We start from the raw sequence: 18,244 nt of genomic DNA, 5'->3' as shown, positions 1-18,244 counted from the left end.
TGTGTGACCTTGGACCGGTCACGTCCGCTCTCTGGGCCTCGGTTTTCCAACTACAAATGAAGGGGGACTAATGGGCTTCCCGAGGGTTCCTCGGGTCTATGAGGGGTTGATATATCACACCCGGGGGCCGGGACGAACTGACCGGGGCCGAGGGGGAGTATGTGGGACCTGCCTGGGTGGCCCGAGGGAGGGGACTGCCTGACTCAGTGACTTCATTCTTCCAGTGAGTATTTATTAAGCACGTACAGCGTGCCAGACTCTATGTCATGCCCTGGGAGGAGAAGGAGAGGTTCTAATAGGATTAAAGAAGCTTTGAAAATAGGTCTTCTTTGATCTGGACTAGTAAATAATTATAAACACCAGTTGGCTCCTCTTCAAGAAGAGACCCGTGAAACAATAAGACTCCTGCGAGCTCACATACGCTGGGCACTTACTCTGCGGACCAGGGCTGTTCTCTGCGCTCGCATGAACGACCTCCCTGTCTTCATGGGAGACCTGCAGAAGGGCTCCGATTACCCCCAACAAGGAAAATGAAAAACAGAGACGTGAAGCGATTCACCCAAGGTCACCCAGAGAGTGGTGGTTAAAGCCAGGCTGGATCGGGGGTCTGACTTGCAAATTCTGAAAAAGGCCCAAATAAAGGTAGGAAGGTGCCTCTCACAGATTCAGAGGCGGTAGTGGTGAGACAAATTTCGGGGCCCATGCAGAGTCAGATGGGTCCTTAGCTCACCGTGGGGCTACTCAGACCCGCAGGGCCTCAGGCCCAACACCACCGAACTGCTTGGCAGGACCAGCTACTCTAACCAGGGAAGTAGGGACACCCCCAGGGATGTAGGGATACACCCACCTCCCCCCATAGGTCTGGTCAAGCCAAACCCAGGCTGGGGGGAAGGAAGCCTGCCCTGCAGCAGTCCTGGGGGCCTGGAGGGAGGCCTTCAAGTCCTCTAGAGTTCAAGTCAGCGTTCTAGAGATGCCAGGTGGACTGCAATGTGCCTGCTTCCAGCCCCACGTGGAGGTCAGAGGACAGGAAACAGACATGGTGTTGGGGGTCCGTACGCAGAGTCCAAAAGTCAAGCCACTGGGAGGGATGGGGACGTCCCTGGGCGGAAGGGAGAGAGGGGACCCAGAGAGAAGGCCTTGTAACCATTTATAGGTCTTTCCCTTCCCAAGGGCACAGAGCCGAAGCTGCACCGAGTGGGGAGGACGCCCGGACACAGTGCTTCCGGGAGGCCATGCAGGGTAAGGTGGGTCTGCCAAACAGGTGTGGCTCCAATTTGCACCTCAGGCCACAAGCCACAGGCTGCCACCACCTGTCGTGTGGCCCAACCGACCAACCGAGGACGAGATGCGGAAGCCAGGTGGGGACCCAAGTGAAGTGCGAGGGTGGCCCTCCCCTGTGCTCAGACCCCTGCTGGGTCAGCAGAGGGAGGGTCCCTCTCCCCTTCTCCCCTGGAAAGCCAGCCACGTGTCCCGCCCCTGCCACGCCCAGCCAGCTCTCGGAGCTTGGGACTTTTGATGTTTACTTTGTTCTCTCCATAGTTCAAAAGGAGCTCCGCAGCCCTCGCACCAGGCCCAGACTTAATCTGCCATCCCGCGAGCTCCCAGCTGGCCAGTTAAGGCGGTTAAGATGCTGGATTAGGGCCGGCTTTACATAACAACGCAGGAGCGAAAGCCGGCCTCTCCTGGGATGGCTAAAAGACTTCTTTTTATCTTCACGCCTCAGATGGCCTTTTTTCTCCCTTAAACAGCCCTCCAGCCCGCCAAGAGGCAATGAACTTGGCCAACAGGAAGACAAAGAAGAGATTCAGGATTCGGTGTGCTCTCCCTTGGCCGGTAGCACAGAGGGGCGCCGCTGCCCCCCGCCCTGGGGCCAGGTGGATGCTTCTCCGTGGCCGGGACCATGGGCGACCACAGAACCACAGATGGTCATGGGTCCAGCATCCCTCCCAGGAGTGTCAGAACCTCGCAGGCCGGCCCAGGTGCAAACCAGAGCAGCCTCGCTCTTCCTGCCTCCTCTACTCATCGTATTCACTTTTAATTCTGTTGCGAGTCTTTCAATTCACTCTTCTTGGGAAAGTTAAAACATTCTTCCCCGTTAATACTACAGTCCTCTTGAGGAGCTCTTTCTGGTTTTACTATCCTCTTCCCAAGTCCAAGAGGAGCTCCTATTTTGTCTGTCGGGCTCTCCCGCTACACAGTAATACGCACGTGGTCTCTACTCATACAGTAGGAAATACAGAGCACTATCTCGTGCCCCTTTTCACAAAAGACATACTGGCCACAACCCACCACATCTCTCTGCGACCTGATCTGTTTTACGTTCTCTGATTCTGTGTGAGCTTTTGTTTGAAGACAGAGGCCGAAAAGCTGGACCACCAACAACTTAGTCTGAACGCTAGTTGGGAAACTGAGGCAGGAGAGTGGCTCCTGACCCCCTCCCCCATGAGTGGTGGCACCGACGTGCCCGGACATCACCAGGGACTAGCAAGGTGCCCGGGCTGCCCTTCGAGCCCAGCATGCAGCCAGGGGGCCGTGGGGTCAGACCGAGTACCGCCAACCTCATACCCTTTCCCCAGCAGGAGCCGGGACCCTTGGGCGCCTCCTCTTCATCCCACATCTATCAGCCAGTGTTTGTAAGTGCTCCCCTCCCCCACAGCAGGGCTTCCTTCTCCCTACAAGGAGCCCACGTCCTTTGCGCACCCACAGAGTCCGGCTCCATGACTCCACTCATCATGTGACAGAGGGCAAGGGGGCGCAGAGCTGGGGGGACCCGGCCGCGATCCACAGCCGGTTGTTACCAGAGCTGGGAGGGGAGCCCGGTCTAGGTGCTCCTCGGCCAGTGGTCCTTCTACTTCGGTACGAGAGGACTCACGCTCTGAATGCAGACAGTGCACAAAGTAACCCTCCCCTCCAGGAGGAAGTGGATTCCACGGCTAGGCCATTTCGTGTCTATTTGCAGAGAAAAACATCTCATTTGAAATCAATTACATGGTTGTAAACGGAGCCTTGAAGGACAGAGAAGTGCCTCCTTTGGGGCAGTAACAAGGGGCTCAATACATAATGGGTAGACAGACAGACAATGATTGGAGGATGGGTCAATGGCGGAAGGGGTGAATGACGGGAGATGAACACGTGAGCAGAGGATGGAGTGTGGGCGGCTGCGTGATAACTCAGAGTATGCGGGCTGGTGGACGGGGGGTAGGAGAGTAGGGAGAACCATGGATGGATGGATGGATGGATGGATGGATGGATGGGTGGGGCACGGCCAGTGGGTGGGTGGGTTGTGGGACGGTAAGGAGTGAGGGATAGGTGAACGAAGGGACCAGATAGACAAGTGGACTGGTGGCTGGTTGGATGGGTAGCGAATGGGTGACAGATGGAGTAGGTGGGGGGACGGATGAACGAGAGAATGAACTTGCTAATGAGTCACTGTGAGAAAGAGCGGGAAATGAATACACAACTGGAATGAGAGCCGAAGCCCACGGAATCAATGTCTGGGGTCACTCCAATCCCCAGGGCTTACATCCTTCCCACCTTTCCCTGATTCCCCAGATCTCAAAGCACCAACTCCTGGCATCTCTCCACGGAGCCAAAGATGACGGCCAAGGCCTGGGGGAGCCCAGAAGAGTGACAGAATCAGACCCGCGGAGCCTCTGCGTGTGGTCACCAGCTCTGCAGGCAAACGGCCCACAGCCTGCACGAAGTTCTGTCCACGGGACTCCCCCCAATCCTTGATTCAGGACCTGCTCGTATTGGAGCCAAGTTTGCTAGATACCTGAGTCCCAGCCTGCCTCCAACTCCTCGGCCCCCAAGTGAATCTCTTAAAACAATGCTTCTCAAAGTGTAACTTGCACACAAGCCACGTGGGGAACCTCTTTGAGGGCACATGGCCTGGGGCCGACAGCTCTCAGGCTGCATGTGGCCACAGTCCTCAGGTCTGGCCCAGGCTCCCCTTGAGAAACTCTTGGCACTGTCTGCTCTCCTCTCAAGGCCCTACGGGGCTCCAAGGTCTAGATTCCCCTGCCCCCCTCCCCAAGATCCTTGGCCCCCTGGCTCTCTTGCGAGCTGCCTGTCCTCACCTCCACAGCAAGGTCCCTACTATCCTAAGGCTTCCCCAGTTCAGTGATTCTCTTCTCTGAGTAGAAAATGGAAATGCTATCCCACTTAGCAAATGCTTTCCAATGCCATCTGTGCTTGTACCAACGTAGGGAGTCAAGCAGGGAGAAGGCTCTCATTCCCACTCTGTAAGTGTGGAAACTAAGGCTCTTCTAGAAAGGTGGCGTGCCTTGCCCGAAGTCAAGTGAGGGCACCAGTGGCCAGCCGGCCCTCTGCTCCAAGGTCCTCATCCTCCTACAACAGGTGCCTCCCCTCGAACAAAGGCAGGAGCAAGAGCTACAGACTGAGAGGGGAGGGGCCGGGGGGGCTGTTTGTATGCGTGCTTGTGCTCCCAAGTGAGTGATGTGAACAGAGAAACGGGGAAATAGAACAGCTACTTTATGTAGTGCTTACATTATAGTCACCCCCCCCCCCCAACAGGAAGGCTGAGTTCAAACAGCCTGCCCAAGGTTCCCCAGCCAATACAGAGCAAGACCAGGATGTAAGGCTCAGGAGCCTGGCTCCATTCCAGGCTTGGACCCATGAAGGGCTACACTCACTCCCCTCTTGCTTCTCACCCTACCACCCCCACCGACAGTCAGGGTCCTGTCCTCTGTCTGGTCTGCAGATTTCTTGGAGGGTACCCAGGGCATGTGGTAGACCAGATGGCCCCATCCCCATCTCACTGCACCCTGGAAAGAGAGCAAGAATTCTGGTACCTTCTAGCCGAAAGTCTTCCTCTTCCTCCTCACTGAGCGTTTCTCTGAAAACTTCACCCACGAGCTCCTAGAGGAAGACAAAGCAGGGGCGTTAAGTAAGTATCCGACAGAGTCAAGGAGGAACCTGGCATTGGGATGGTAAAGGTGGCGTCATGAACGTGGGCCTGGCTGGTCCCAAGGAAGCAGGGCTCCTGCTCTGATTCTTCTGATGGGAATTTAGGTCAACTGAGGTGGATCCTATTGCTTGAAAAGGGAACTGTCACCATGCTTTTTAGGAAGTACCCTGTCCTCAGCCTACAGCTCACTATAAAATGCTGTAGGCTCCTCCCTCAGAAAGGAAGTTCCACCCTCTGCCCTGGAAAAAGACAGAGACAAGATGAGAAAACATCCCTATCTACCCCTCAGAGTCAACTTTGACGGACTCAGGATGAACAAGCCTCCCCTGTGGGCCCCAGGAAGGGATCTCAGTGTGAATCCTTCCTGGGGTAAGGGTCCCAGGCGGGCTGTCTCCATGGGTTTGCAAAGAGGGCCTGGTTTGCACAAGAGTGGTCTCTACCGCCCCTAACATGAGCCCCCAACTCTTCAGCATCACATTCAGCAACCTGCACGCTCTGCCTGCCGGCTAATCCTCAGACATGCTGCCGCCTCTCCCCAGTGCACACACCTTCCAGAAGCTAGCCTGACCCTTGCGCTGCCTTGCCCGGTGCCCCACGTGTGAGTTCAGGATGTCCGGTGGCAGAGTTGTTCCCAACCAGCCTGGTCAGGCTGCCACTCGGCTGTCGTCAGGTTGGCAAGGGGAGTTTCGTTGGCCCACAGGCTGGGAAGTTTCTGGAATGTCCACAAAGGTACCACCTATCTTGCCCTACCCCAGCAGGGTGACCCTAGATATGGAAGAAGCGAGACCAGCACTTGTCAGACTATCTTCTGCATTATTGGTATCTGCCAATAAGAGTTCTGTGATCAGAAAAGATTGTTTTCAAGTCAGACAAGATCCCTTACTGAAGAATTTACTATGGTAACAGACACTGTGAATATCCAAGGGGTAACTTAGGCTGCATTCCTCAAACCTATTGCGACCATGGAGTTTTGTGTCTCAAAAGCATCCCGTGGGATCTATGTTCCGAGGAACCCACTTTGGGAAATGCTCCTCTTCCGGGGGAGAGACAAAGTTTGGGAGGGTTACACCTCCTTATCTCTTTTGACGCCACAACAATGCTCTGGCAGCGCTTCCCGAACCACAACATGACAAGCAATAAAGAAGCCCAAACTCAGCAGCTGTCACCAGCTTCTCTTTTTTGGGGGGGGAAAAAAGTGCAAAGAGAAAGAAAAAGAGAATGCGCCCCCTCCTTGAAAAATTAGAAGGGGGAAAAAATCCCAGATCTCAGATACTTAACAGAAACACCAGTGCTTGTCTTGATTAACAAAACCAAAAATCCTGCTTGGTAGAGCTGATCTTATCAGCTGGACACAGCTGGAGATAAGCCTTTTGTTTTGTTTTGTTTTGTTTTGTTTTGTTTTGTTTTGTTTTGAAAGGATCGACAGCTAACATTTTATGGATTAGGGCTGGTGTTCGCCATTCTCCCTCTTCTTCCGAATCGTCCTGGTGCATCACACACTCCTCCCCCCCCCCCCCGCCTCCCCCCGACTCCCCCGCCCCAGGTTATGAAAATGTGGTCATTCAGACTTCTGATGTACCACTGACTTCAACGCCAGGCTCCTTGATTCCTGGAGTCCGGGCGGCTTCTCCCTCCTCCGCCGCCAATTATCATAATCACCGAACACTTCCTGGGCTTGTAAACTGGCTGTTTGCGTTAACAGCGCCGGAGTTGACAGGGAAGCTGGGAGCGGGTGACAGGGCGGCATCATTAGGTGGCTGGGACACTCGGCAGCCAATTAGAGCCCATCTTTCATGTCAGAAGAAGACGGATGCCACCTGCCCCAGACAGCCTGGCGGGCAGCACCTCCTCCCAGGAGTGGGGTGACCGGCTTCAAGGGGATCGTGCTGAGGTCTTCTGGAAAGTGGGGGCTCAGTGCGGACCTCGGCCAGCCACGCGGACAGCTCCCAGCGAGGCGGCCAGGACCTGCCAGGCACACACTCACGAGCGCTCGCGTCTTCTTGTCGGCACACTTGGAGGAGTTGAGAGACTGCCAACGTCACTCCCAACAAAGCAGCCGTCTGGAACCCCGATAACAATGCCTCGCGGTGTGTATCACGCACTCTGAGAACTGTCTGCGGGGAGAACCAAGCTCCCTGACACAGTAAAGGCATGTCTCTGCACATGAAAGCAGAGTTCTGGCAAGTTCCAGGGTCAGCTTCTGCGTGCTCAACCCTACCCTGCTCTGTAACCCCTGACTCGCTGGGCAGTACAGGTGCTCGATGCTGGCAAAAGTCCGTTTCATCCGGGGCGCCTGGGGGGGTGGTGCAGTTGGTTGAGCATCGAACTCTCGGTTTCAGCTCAGGTGGTGATCTCATGGGTGGTGAGATCGAGCCCCGGCATAGGACTCTGCACTCCGTGGGGAGTCTGCTTGAGTTTCATTCTCCCTTTGTCTCTCCCCCCACTTGCATGCACTCTCTCCCTCTCTCTCCCTCTCTAAAATATTTTTTTTTCTAAAATATTTAAATAAATCTTAAAAAAAATTTCATTTCATCTGCTAAACCAGACTGCCCAGGGAATGCCGTGTCTGTGGTCCTCAAACTTTGAATCACGAAGCCAGAGGCAATGCGGTGTGGAGCTAGACACAAGATCACATCCTAGCTCCACGGCCTCCCTCGCCCTTGGATGTGGGGCCAGCCACTGCTTTCTTGGAACCTCAGTCTATCTCTCTGTAAAATGGGTACAATGATAGATCACAGCAATGGCAGGACAGCTGACCTTACTGGGCCTCTCCTCAGTGCCAGGCGCCGTGCGAGGCACCTTATAAGTATCATCTCCCTCAGTCTTCACCATTGCCCTGCACTTTCCCGCTCTCCAGGAACAAATGCTTATAAAAATGATCTGCAATTTGTAGAGTGAGAGTTATGATTGTCATCCTTTTTTTTCCTACAAAGAAAGTGCCGTCAGTCCTCAAGGGACATAGGAGACAGGAAATAATGGGACTGAGAGCCACTCGCATCATTTACCAAGGGCTCATGGAGCCTGAGGCGCTGACCGAGGGAATGAGGTTCCCAACAGCCCTGTATTTAAATGAGGCAGCGGCTCCACCAGGCCAGGCGACCGGCTGGGGATCCTCAGCAGAGCCAAGACGCCTGGCCCGAGCTTGTGCCATGGAATCAGGGCTCCTGTGGGCATGGGGACAGAGGCAGCCAAGAGTCCTGGTGCTTGCCAGGGACCAGGGATCCCACTTAAGGACGTGCAAGGAGAACGGGCCTGCCAGCCGCTCCGTGGGTGGTGGCCAACCACTCCTGTTAATGCCGCAGGACTCCAAGGGCCCACAGCTCCTCCCCATTAGGCTGGGGACAGGGCAGAGCCCTGGCCGGGAGGCCTGCAGACAAGGTGTAGGGGCAGGCCCTGGGGACCATCCTGCAGGAAGGCACTCAGAGCCCTCGACAGCCACGGGCCCCACGCGGAGCCCCACTGCGGAAGGTACGGGGGCATGGAACTGGAATTGGCCAGACCTCGGGTCAAATCCCAGCTCCGCGTCATACACGCTGCATCACTTGGGTGAAGGAACGTTCTCAGCCTCCCGTGTGTACATAGGGATGATAGCGCTCATGGTGTCTCGGGGTGGGTGTGAGGGTTAAGTAAGTCCTTGCATGGAAAGGGCTGACGTGACACCCGATACCACAACTGGGGCTCCAGAGACCAGAAGTTATTGTTCATTACTTCTACTCTTGATTGTCAATTGGCTACCAGAACATTGCTCAGAGAAGCTCAAAGGTTCACCAGCCCCCAGGCGCCCTCAAAGACACTGAGAAACACTGTCCTACCCGGCACACTGTTTTACTCCTCATGGCAATCCTTCGAGATCGTACCATCATTATCCCACTTCGCAGATGAGCAAACGGAGGCACAGGGAGGTTAAGTGACTTGCCTAAGGTCACACAGCTAGTAAGAGGCAGAGCTGGGCTGGAAGGCAGGCACCTGGCTCCAGAGTCCACACACTTCACCACTGCCCTGTGAGAAGCCCAAGTGCGGGGCTTCGTATGAGTGACTTCCCTTCACTGCTCCTTTACTCGGCCACCACTCCAGTGGCCCCTGGTCCCCGGCCCCTTCTCCTCTAGCCTTCAGGACAGTCAGCATCAGACTAGGCTCTAAGTTGTTACCAAAGGCCTTCCTGGATCCCCAGACCTCCTGCTGCACCCAGCCTGATGCCAGGCTGCCCCCTGCCTTGTGGCCAGGCTCGGTGGCCTCTCAGAGCACAGGGCCCAGGCCCCTCTCCCTCCCTCCCTCGCACGTCCCCACACTGCTGCCCCACGCTGGGCCCCAGGAAGAGAGGCCAGCTCCTCCGGTCGCTGGGTGTGCAGCCAGCGCCAACCCAGAGCCCAGAATTGCAGGCATAAGGCCTTATAAGGCCTCAGGGGACGGGAAACCACATCAAAGCAGGGCTTGGGAGCGGGCTGGAGTTCGGTTAGGGTTTTTCCTCTTTGTCTTTGAGACTCCTACTCCTGAGCTTAATATCTTCCCGCACCGCCTGCCCAGCAGCTCTTTGTCCATTTTCTGTTCCCTAAGAGCTAACAGATGTTGGTGCCACGGCGTTTCAGAGCAAACTCCTGGTGCTCATAGAACACAACACAACTTCTAGATTCCAAGAATGCACAGGTCTGCAATGTGCCGGGGAAAGGGAGGGTTGGAGGCACACCCCAGCCACCCTGTAACCCCTAGATCCAAGCAGTCTGCCCTGGGGCTGCCCCAGGAAATTCCTGGCGAGCTCCCTCTTTCCAGCGCGCTGTGCAGAGGCAGGCCGGCCGGGCGTGCCTGGGGGTCCGGCGCCGCTTGGGCAGGCCTCGCCGAGAGCAGGCTCTGGCCGTCCAGGGCAGGGATGCTCCCTTCCCAGAGCCCGGCCTGACCTGGGAGTCAGGGAGTCAGGGCAGCTACCCGCCGGCCCGGCCTCAGCAGCTGACCGACAGCAGACGCCTTAGTGAACCACTCTGGCTCCCGTTCCGCTCTTCTGTAACATGGGGTTTAGATGTCAAGAGTTTATACATGTAGTGGGAGACACTAAGTATGAGCTTCTCTGCTCCTTTAAGGGCACCCTACTCCTGCCACACGTTTGGAACATTCTCACATTTGATTCCTGCAAAAACCTCAGGTCCAGTGATTCAATGCCTCAGTGTCCACCCCGGGACAACATTCTCACGAGAGCACCAGGGAGGCCCGTTCAAGTTCACCAACAGTCCACGACATGCTAAATGCCCAGAAAGGAAACTGCTAGATCCTCACCGCGAATGCCACACAGTGGTTCTGAAGAACCGGGCCCACCGGTAAATCCCGGCATGCAGCGCGCCACGCCACGTGGCAGACGCACAAAGTAGAATGCGACTTGCACATCTAAGAAAACACGAGGCACACACGTACTGGGAGGGCACCCAGTGTACAGGTATCCCCGAGCTTACCGCCAGGGAGAGAAGGCACAAGAGAGGGGGATGGGAAACTTCAACGTTCTCAGAAGCGTTCTAGTACGTTCCTTTATCACTGGGGCCACTGAAACCTAGTTTAATAAAACCCCACACAATAACCCCCTTTATAAGAGGGACCTGGGGCTCACCCAGAGTAGGTGACTGGTCCCTGGTCACTTAAGGAGAGAAAGTGGCAGAGCTGGGTTGGAACCACCCAGGCCCTGGGCTCCGTGTTTCCAGTGCGGGGGGAGCAGACCGGGATGATGCTAGTGGTCCCCTTGAGAAGAGACCTTCTGGGGCTCCAGCCTCCTGACCCAGCAGGAATCAAGAGTGAGAGGAAAGCCGGGGCCATCCACTTTCTGAGCCTCAATGCCCCATCTCCACTATGCACCTTAATCCGTGGACCTCTATTCTTCTGCCCCTGAGAGCCACTCTGCCCAGGAGCATAGCAGGCCAAAAATGCAGGGAATTATCCATTCCACCCCCACCTGGGTAACGTGCAAACCTGGAGACCACTGGCAAAGGGCCAGGGGAGGCTCCTGGGGGCCCTGGCTCCAGTGACAGGCCAGGAGGGGCTGGGGGTTCCCCCCTCCCTGGGGACTCACTCCTCCCGGATGCCAGCAGAACGTAGACCTCACGGCTGCTTCCAGAAAGAAATGGCATCTCTTCTTAAACAAGTGTAGTGTGGGACAGAGGCCTCAGACACTCCTTTGAGGACACCACAGCCTCCCATGGCCATGTAGCCCCCAGTGAGGGCCATGGCACCTGCCCAGCACCTGTCCCCCAGCTAAGCAAACTGGAGTCGTCCCCCCAGATCCTTCTCACAGGAGCCAGCAGGAAAGAAGTCTTCTCTGGTGCCAAGACCATGTCCAATCTCATCTCCAGCTGCTTGAGACAGCACACCCCAGGTGAGAACTCACAAAGGGACAGAGACACAGGCCAGCGCCCAGGAGAGCACGATCATTCAAGGCCTTAGGTCAACTTGTTTCTAGAAGTCAGCTCCCCCAGGGCAGGGAACTGGGTCTGCTCTAGAACAGTGCCTGATATACAGTAAACACTCACTGAGTATCTGCTGGATGAACCTTGGGGCCAGATCCACGCTCACCTGCCTTTTCTGGGGATGGGACAATCACAGAAGCCATTCAACGGCCTTCATCGTCAACAGCAATCGGGTTGGGGTTCTCCGACTTGGAGCTGAAAGCTCTGACCATTCCCCCCACCCCCTGCCCCCAGAACCTTCAGAACTAAGCCACAGTCCCCTAAAACCAGAGCCCAAGATTCCAGCCAAGCTTGGAAGCCAGAGGGAGAAAGCCGCCACCACCGGCTAAGCTGTGGGCACCTGCACACGTATCCCCTGGCTGGAGGAGGGGGAGGTGCTGAGCAGAAGAGAGGAAGGCAGCTCCAAGGGCTTTGGGGTGCACAGCTGGCCTCCGTGTCTGGCCTGCAAGGACCAGGCCTTTGGACTCCACAAAGCTGTGCTGCAGTAATTAAAATTCCTTGGATTTCTCCCTGTTTTTATCTGCTCGAGATGTAATCCCTCTGCTCCCATTGGCACATCCCAGCCTCTGCCCCCCACATCTCGAGGGCTCCAGCCTGAGCTGGCTTTCTGGACTTGAGGGAATGCTTATCAGTAAGGTGGACAGCAGGCAGGGAGTGGGATGGCAACACTTAGCAGGAAGGACTTCCAACCCTGGGGTCTGACTCCAGGGCCCCACACTCCCCTCTGCTGAGGCTGAGCCTCAGGCCGTCCATGCTAGAGGGTGCAAATAACCCCCCCAAAGATAGCTTTGCCCAGTCCTGGAGACAGAGCCAGCCAAATGCAGCAATGGGCCAGCAGAGTTCACTGCCTGGGTTGTTGTCACCCCAACAAGCAGCCGGCATCCACACGCCATCATCCCAGCTACCCCCAGAACTGGGTCTCACCTGGGCTTCCATGAGTAATTCACAGTTTTCTTTAGATTGACTCTCTTTCTCCTTTTCTTTCTTTTTAAAACCTAGTCTTGCCAATAAGATCAGTGAAATCGTGGATATGATGTCCTAGTTACTGTTGGGGTTCTCAAAAATATATTTCATATTAAACAAATGCAGAACCATTAAAATACAAGCTGTCCACCATTTAACCTCAAGCCCCATCCCCCCAGCAGAATGCGGGTCCCACTTTGGGAACTATACAAGGTTTAAAGAGCCGAGAGCTGAAGTCCTCTGCCCCCTCTCCCACCCTGAGCAATCGGGCCAGTTCCCTCAAACAGGTGGGAAGGGGTGGAGGGAGGAAGGAGGGAGACACCAGGTAAACGGCCAGGCCCAGCAGACACTCCCCCATCCGGTCACAGGCCCTCCTCCGGGGCTTGTACTTTGGGAACAGGAATCCTGGGGCACGGAAAAAAACAGCCAATGCCAAGAGGAAACAGCCAAGTTTGGCATTACCCAGAACCTGCCTTTATCTCCAGCCTTCGGGACCTGAGCGCTCTCAGGAGATGAACCAACACAGGGCAGGCTGTCCAGGGCTGGGCAGGACACGCGGCCTAAGGGCTTCTCGCTGGCGTGACGGGAATTTTCCTACTAGATGGCAGTTCAAAGGAGTTTCTGCAGTGGAAACCAGGATCTGATGGGCTTGTCGGGGCGTGGGAGTAACTGAGGTCACGAACATAAAGGACTCAGTGATAATAATTACCAGCATTTCTTTCGCAAGTGGCTGACATGGGCCAAGTGCTCTGTTCAGCATGTTGGTGCCGAGCTGAACGTTCCGAACAGCCCTGTGAGCTGGGGTGCTGCTGTACCTGCTGCAGCCAGGGGGACACCGAGGCTTGGGAGATTAAGTGACTCCTGTGAGGGTCCCACCTGAGCCCTCGCTCCTCTGCTTGATACTGTGTGCCTCGCACCAATGGTTTCCCTGTCTGTGCCTCAGTTTCCTCACCTGAACATGGAATGACAGCAGCCGCCTGGTGGGACCCCTTTGAAGGAGAAATGAGATCGCGTGGCTAAGGCGCTCGCCGCCGAGCAGTCAGCAGGCCATAACGCAGCCGTGCCCTCTCCGCATTGGGGGGGCCCTGTCCTTCACTCTCCGCCTTCCCGTCTTCTCTCCTTCAGGGCTGCCCCACAGCGGATCAAAGCCAGACCCAGGAGCGCCCCAGTCGGCCGCCGGCGCTCAGCGCTTCCTCGTCTCCGCCCTCCCGCCTGGCCCCCCGCCAGCCACACCAGCCACACCACCCACCCCGCTAGGCCACGGACCCGCCAGGCCACTGCCTGCCACACTGCTGGCCTGCTGGGCCCCACAGCCGAGCGCCGAGAACAGGAGAGGCCAAAGGGGCCATGCTGTGCCTCCGATCCCTGCCTCCGCCAGCGGCTCCTGGCCCCGGGACAGGCCTGGGTCTGCAGCCAGGGTCCAGCAGGCGTGCCCTGCTGAGCGGGGTGGCCGGCAGCCAGGCTGCTCACACCTCACAGCACTGTCATCTGTCGCCCAGAGAACGGTGCGCAGCGCAGGGGCCACCCTGTCGTGAGGAGAGGAGTGCACCCTGCCCGGGGCAGGGGCCAGCCCAGCTGGGGACCCTGTGTGGCCCGGGCACCCAGGAAGCAGGATGATTCTCTCAGCCTCGGGAGTGAGGGGCTTGGGCTTCCGGTTTCTCCTCCCTTAAATAGAGGGAATAAGGTCGTCTCATTTCATACATCTAAGGAAACTTTATTTTCATGAACAAGAGAACGATGGTTTGAGCCAGACTCTAGGACCCTCGTGCTAGACACACACACACACACACACACGCACACGCACACGCACACACGCGCACACGTCCATCCCGTCGGGCCCTAAAGTGCTTGCAAAAATCATCTTCCTGGCCCTCTGATGCCTGTCCATGCCAGACCTCCCTCTGTCCTGGCCTCCTCCTCCTGCCCCATAGCCCAGCTCCCAGGACCTCTCCCCAGCCCCCTTGCTGGCTGGACCCCACCTCAGGGCCTCCCATCCCCCACCTGTGCTGCTCCCTCCACCCTCAGCGGCTGACTGCCTGCTGGTGAAGTCTCGTCCCCCCGCCCCCCACCAGTGTGACTGCTGACTCCCAAGGTCCCCACCTCATTGCATTTGGGCAGAATCAAGGCTGGCACGTCTGGACGCCCAGAGGACTCTGTGCGTTCAGAATCTGAGCCGTTTCTGTGCCACCAGATGTGTGACTCTAAGTCTCAGTGTTCACACCCATAAAATGGGCCTGTGACACAGGCGTGCCTTGAGGGTCACATAAGAAGGCAGACAGGGAAGAACAGAAGGGTTAGCAGCACTGCTTGGGAACCCGGGCTCCCAGGCACTGGCAGAGGGGAGAGAAGGTGAGGACAGCGTAGAGGGGGCAATCCCATCGGGCTCATAAACAAAAGAGGCATTTTCTCCAGAACATTTCTGGAAGGACACGCCACCCATCAGTCATAGAGGCTCCCCTGGGGGAGCAGGAATGGGCAGTGGGGAGTTGTCCCCATCAGCTGCCCAGCTTTCTAGACAATCTGGATTTGTGCTGTCTCTCCTCTCCTCCCCTTCTCTCTCTTTCACTCCGTCTTTTTTAACCAAGAACATGTGATGCTTTTATACTCAAAAGACAGTAGGCTTTCTAGAGCTGTTCCATGAAAGAGACTGCTGTGGCTCCAGGGCCCACTGGCCACATGCACCGAGCTGCTCAACAGGCCTCGGCAACTTCCCGTGTCCAAACTGACTCCCGACCGCCCCAAACCCAACCTCCCAGATGGCCTCCCTGCACCCGACCAGGGCCGCTCCCCGCTTCCTGTTCCACAGGCCCGCCACCCGGAAGTCAGCCTGCTGCTGCCCTTCCAACCCTTCCAACCTATCCCCACTACATCCTGTTGGTTCTACCTCCAAAGTGTACCTGGAAACCAGCACGTCCTTACCTCCCCTGCACCCATGGTGCACTCCAGGCCATGCAGAGAGGTCATCCTCTCTCATTGGGACGATGGCCACCATTTCCCTTTCTCTGCCCTTGTACCCCCCGGTCCCTTCTCCAAAGTCCTACGAATGCCCTACGAAGCCCCACCCGGCCCGTCTGCCCCATTGTCTACCCGCCCTGCTGTTACTCCCCTGCACGCATTCTGTCCCAGGCCACCCTCACCTCCTTGCCGCAAACACACTCCTACCTCAGGGCCTTTGTACATGCAGTTCCTGCTGCCTGAAACTCTTTCTCCACATATCCCATCCCCGACCCCCCCCTTCAGGCTCTGGCTCATGTCATCACCTGGGTGAGGTCTTCCGAACCCCTCTATAACCCCTCAGTTTAAACGGTAGCACCCCCCCCCTTCACCTCTTCTCTGTCTCAGTTTCCTCTGGGGCACTCACCGCCATCTGACATACCACACATTGCCTGACAGAGGAGGCGCTCAACGAATATGTGTTAAACAACTAAATGCGGCTCTGACTAAATTTACTGACTCCGAAAAACATGCCCCGCATTTTCCTCAAAGAGAAAGCGCAGAGAGGAGCGACAGCATCCACTAAAATTATCTACACGCGTTTCCACGCGCCGTGGTCGGAGAGGCCCATCTGGAGAGAGCGGCCACAAAACCCCCAGAGGCGGTGCCTGGGCCCCGGAGTCGAGGTTGTCAGACGGCTTGCCGGGAAGCTGCCCAATTACTTCCACAGTCAGAAATCATAGCAAAGCGTTTGGAGGAAAACATGTTAAAACACATGGCAATGGGCCACGTTGGTTCGAGAAGGACTCCCCGCAGAAGTCGGCTAGAAGGGTCTTGGCCCTAGCCGGGGGTGTGGTCTGCCACTTGCAAGTGAAATGGGGCGGTTTTTGGATCCCACCTGGCAGGAAGGAGGGGGCAAGGGGCCTCTCCGCACCCCAGTCCCCACTGCTCCCTCCCACGCCATGCACACAGCCCATGAAGAGAACCCACCAGGAACCCGCCTGCTCCCCAATGCTCTTGGCTGTGGGTGCAGAGGAAGCCGGGCGGGGTGGGGGGTGCTGGCAAGACCTTCTTTGTGGTCATGTAAGGCAGATAGGCTTTGATTCCAGAAATGGTATGAGGTCAGCTGTGAACCAGGGCTGTCACTGGGAGCAGGGGAGGGTGGCAGCTCTCTCTCCAGACCCTTCAAATTCTATTCTTTCCATTCACAGGCAAGCCAAAATCTTAGGGTTGTTGTTTGTTTGTTTGTTTGTTTTTTGGTTTGTTTTTTTAAAGAGGGGAGTTGTAGGAATCTGAAAGGTGGCTGCCCGCCCCCAGAGGCCTACCAGGGACCCCTGTCGCCACAGTGGTCCTCCAGGAAGCCCACGGAGGCCTAGGAGATGCTGTGTGGCCAGCATCCAAGGTCAAAATGCACTTGGGTCTGAGGGCAAGAAGGCATTCACAGCAGGGCCTGTGTCCATCGTACCTTGTCCCCTGTGGCCTCTGGGTCATCGGACTCACCCACAACCCTAAGAGGTCAAGAAGCTCTCACCCCCTTTTACACCTGAGGAGGCAGAAGCTCTGAACAGGGAGGCAGGAACATGCAGTGCAGGTGGGAGGGACCAAGACCCCCTGAGAAGAAGGCCAGGGGTTCCTGAGCCACAGAGCCCCACATGTTTCTGGATGTCAAGGAAGAAGGCCTACAGACACACACACGCAGTCCCTCGGACCACAGGGTCAGGGCCAGACCAGAGCCCTGGTGCAGAGCTTCTGACCTGAGGGGAGGTCCAGACTCCCCTGAGAAGATCCCCCCAGAGAAACGCCACACAAATAAAACTGTACATCAAACCTTTCTGCAAACTTGAGGTTAAGCCCCCCTCAGAGAACAGATGGGGAAACAAAGGCCCCAGAGGAGACTGCCCTTGCCCAAAGTCACAAAGCCAAAGAGTGACACAGCCACAATCAGAATCCAGAACACTCAAAGCCGGCAGCAAGAGCCAGCAAAAATCAGCCCCCACGGGGGCCAGCAATAAAGATGAGAGCCCCTCAATTCCGCCAGAAGCCGGGGGGGGGGGGTGGCGGGTGCTCCGAGTCAGCGAGCTCAGACTCTCAGACCGATGTCCCCAAGAGCAGGGCTCTGTAACCTGTGCGGTTGGGAGAAGATTCTCAGTTCTTCGCTGTGGGACTTCTCAAACATTACAGACAATCTGCATGAGGAGCCCCTTGCTGTGCTCAGTGTGCAGGTTTCCCCGACTCCTCTAGGCCCTCTGCTTATGGCTCCCACTCAGACCTTTTGCCATTTCTGTGAGGCTCCCACCCCCTCCTCCAGTAAGCTTTCCTCACCAGCAGCCCACATCTGTGAGATGTCTTCAAAGGCCTTCAGAGAACGGCAAGCTTCCCCACCCCACCCTCGGACAGGTGGCTGAGCCCAGCTTCCTCACTTAGTGGGGACCAATTCTGAGGCAGAAGTCATACTCCAGGGGTGCCTGGGTGGCACAGCGGTTAAGTGTCTGCCTTCGGCTCAGGGCGTGATCCCGGCGTTATGGGATCGAGCCCCACATCAGGATCCTCCGCTATGAGCCTGCTTCTTCCTCTCCCACTCCTCCTGCTTGTGTTCCCTCTCTCGCTGGCTGTCTCTGTCGAATAAATAAATAAAATCTTAAAAAAAAAAAAAGAAGAAGTCATACTCCAGAGCTCCCCGCAGGAGCTCCCTCCCTTCCTTCCTGGTCTGCTCTGGGAGATCGTCCTTCATGAATCACTTGCACATGACCCTTGTCTCAGGCTCTGCTTCTGTGGTATACCTGATGGCTCTCCACTGAACTACCTGGTTCACTGGAGGATTCCTGACACGTTTGGTAAATTCACATGGAGCAGACAGGCTGACCAGCAAGCTGGTTAGTCTCAGACAAAGGGATGGGTCATCCCAAGGCCAGTCCAGAAAGGTACTGGGCCCAGGGGCCCTGTGCCTGGTCTCAGGCCCAACTGGCAGACAGAAACG

General features: G+C 56.4%; 1 protein-coding gene across 1 annotated transcript in view; it reads right to left on the bottom strand.

Moving 5' to 3' along the window:
• The window catches only part of NKD1 (NKD inhibitor of Wnt signaling pathway 1), an 81,730-nt gene that overhangs the window by 22,090 nt on the left and 41,396 nt on the right, over nucleotides 1–18,244 (bottom strand). The window contains exon 4 of the mRNA XM_045806755.2: nucleotides 4,815–4,881. Within this exon, the coding sequence (XP_045662711.2) occupies nucleotides 4,815–4,881 (67 nt within the window). The remainder of the gene's footprint in view (nucleotides 1–4,814; nucleotides 4,882–18,244) is intronic.

The sequence above is a fragment of the Ursus americanus genome, chromosome 21, assembly GCF_024610735.1.
Source record: "Ursus americanus isolate L20-20 chromosome 21, mUrsAme1.1.p, whole genome shotgun sequence".
NCBI classification, from domain to species: domain Eukaryota; kingdom Metazoa; phylum Chordata; class Mammalia; order Carnivora; family Ursidae; genus Ursus; species Ursus americanus.
The sequence above is the reverse complement of the archived record's forward strand: the minus strand, read 5'-3'. Positions and strand labels throughout refer to the sequence as shown.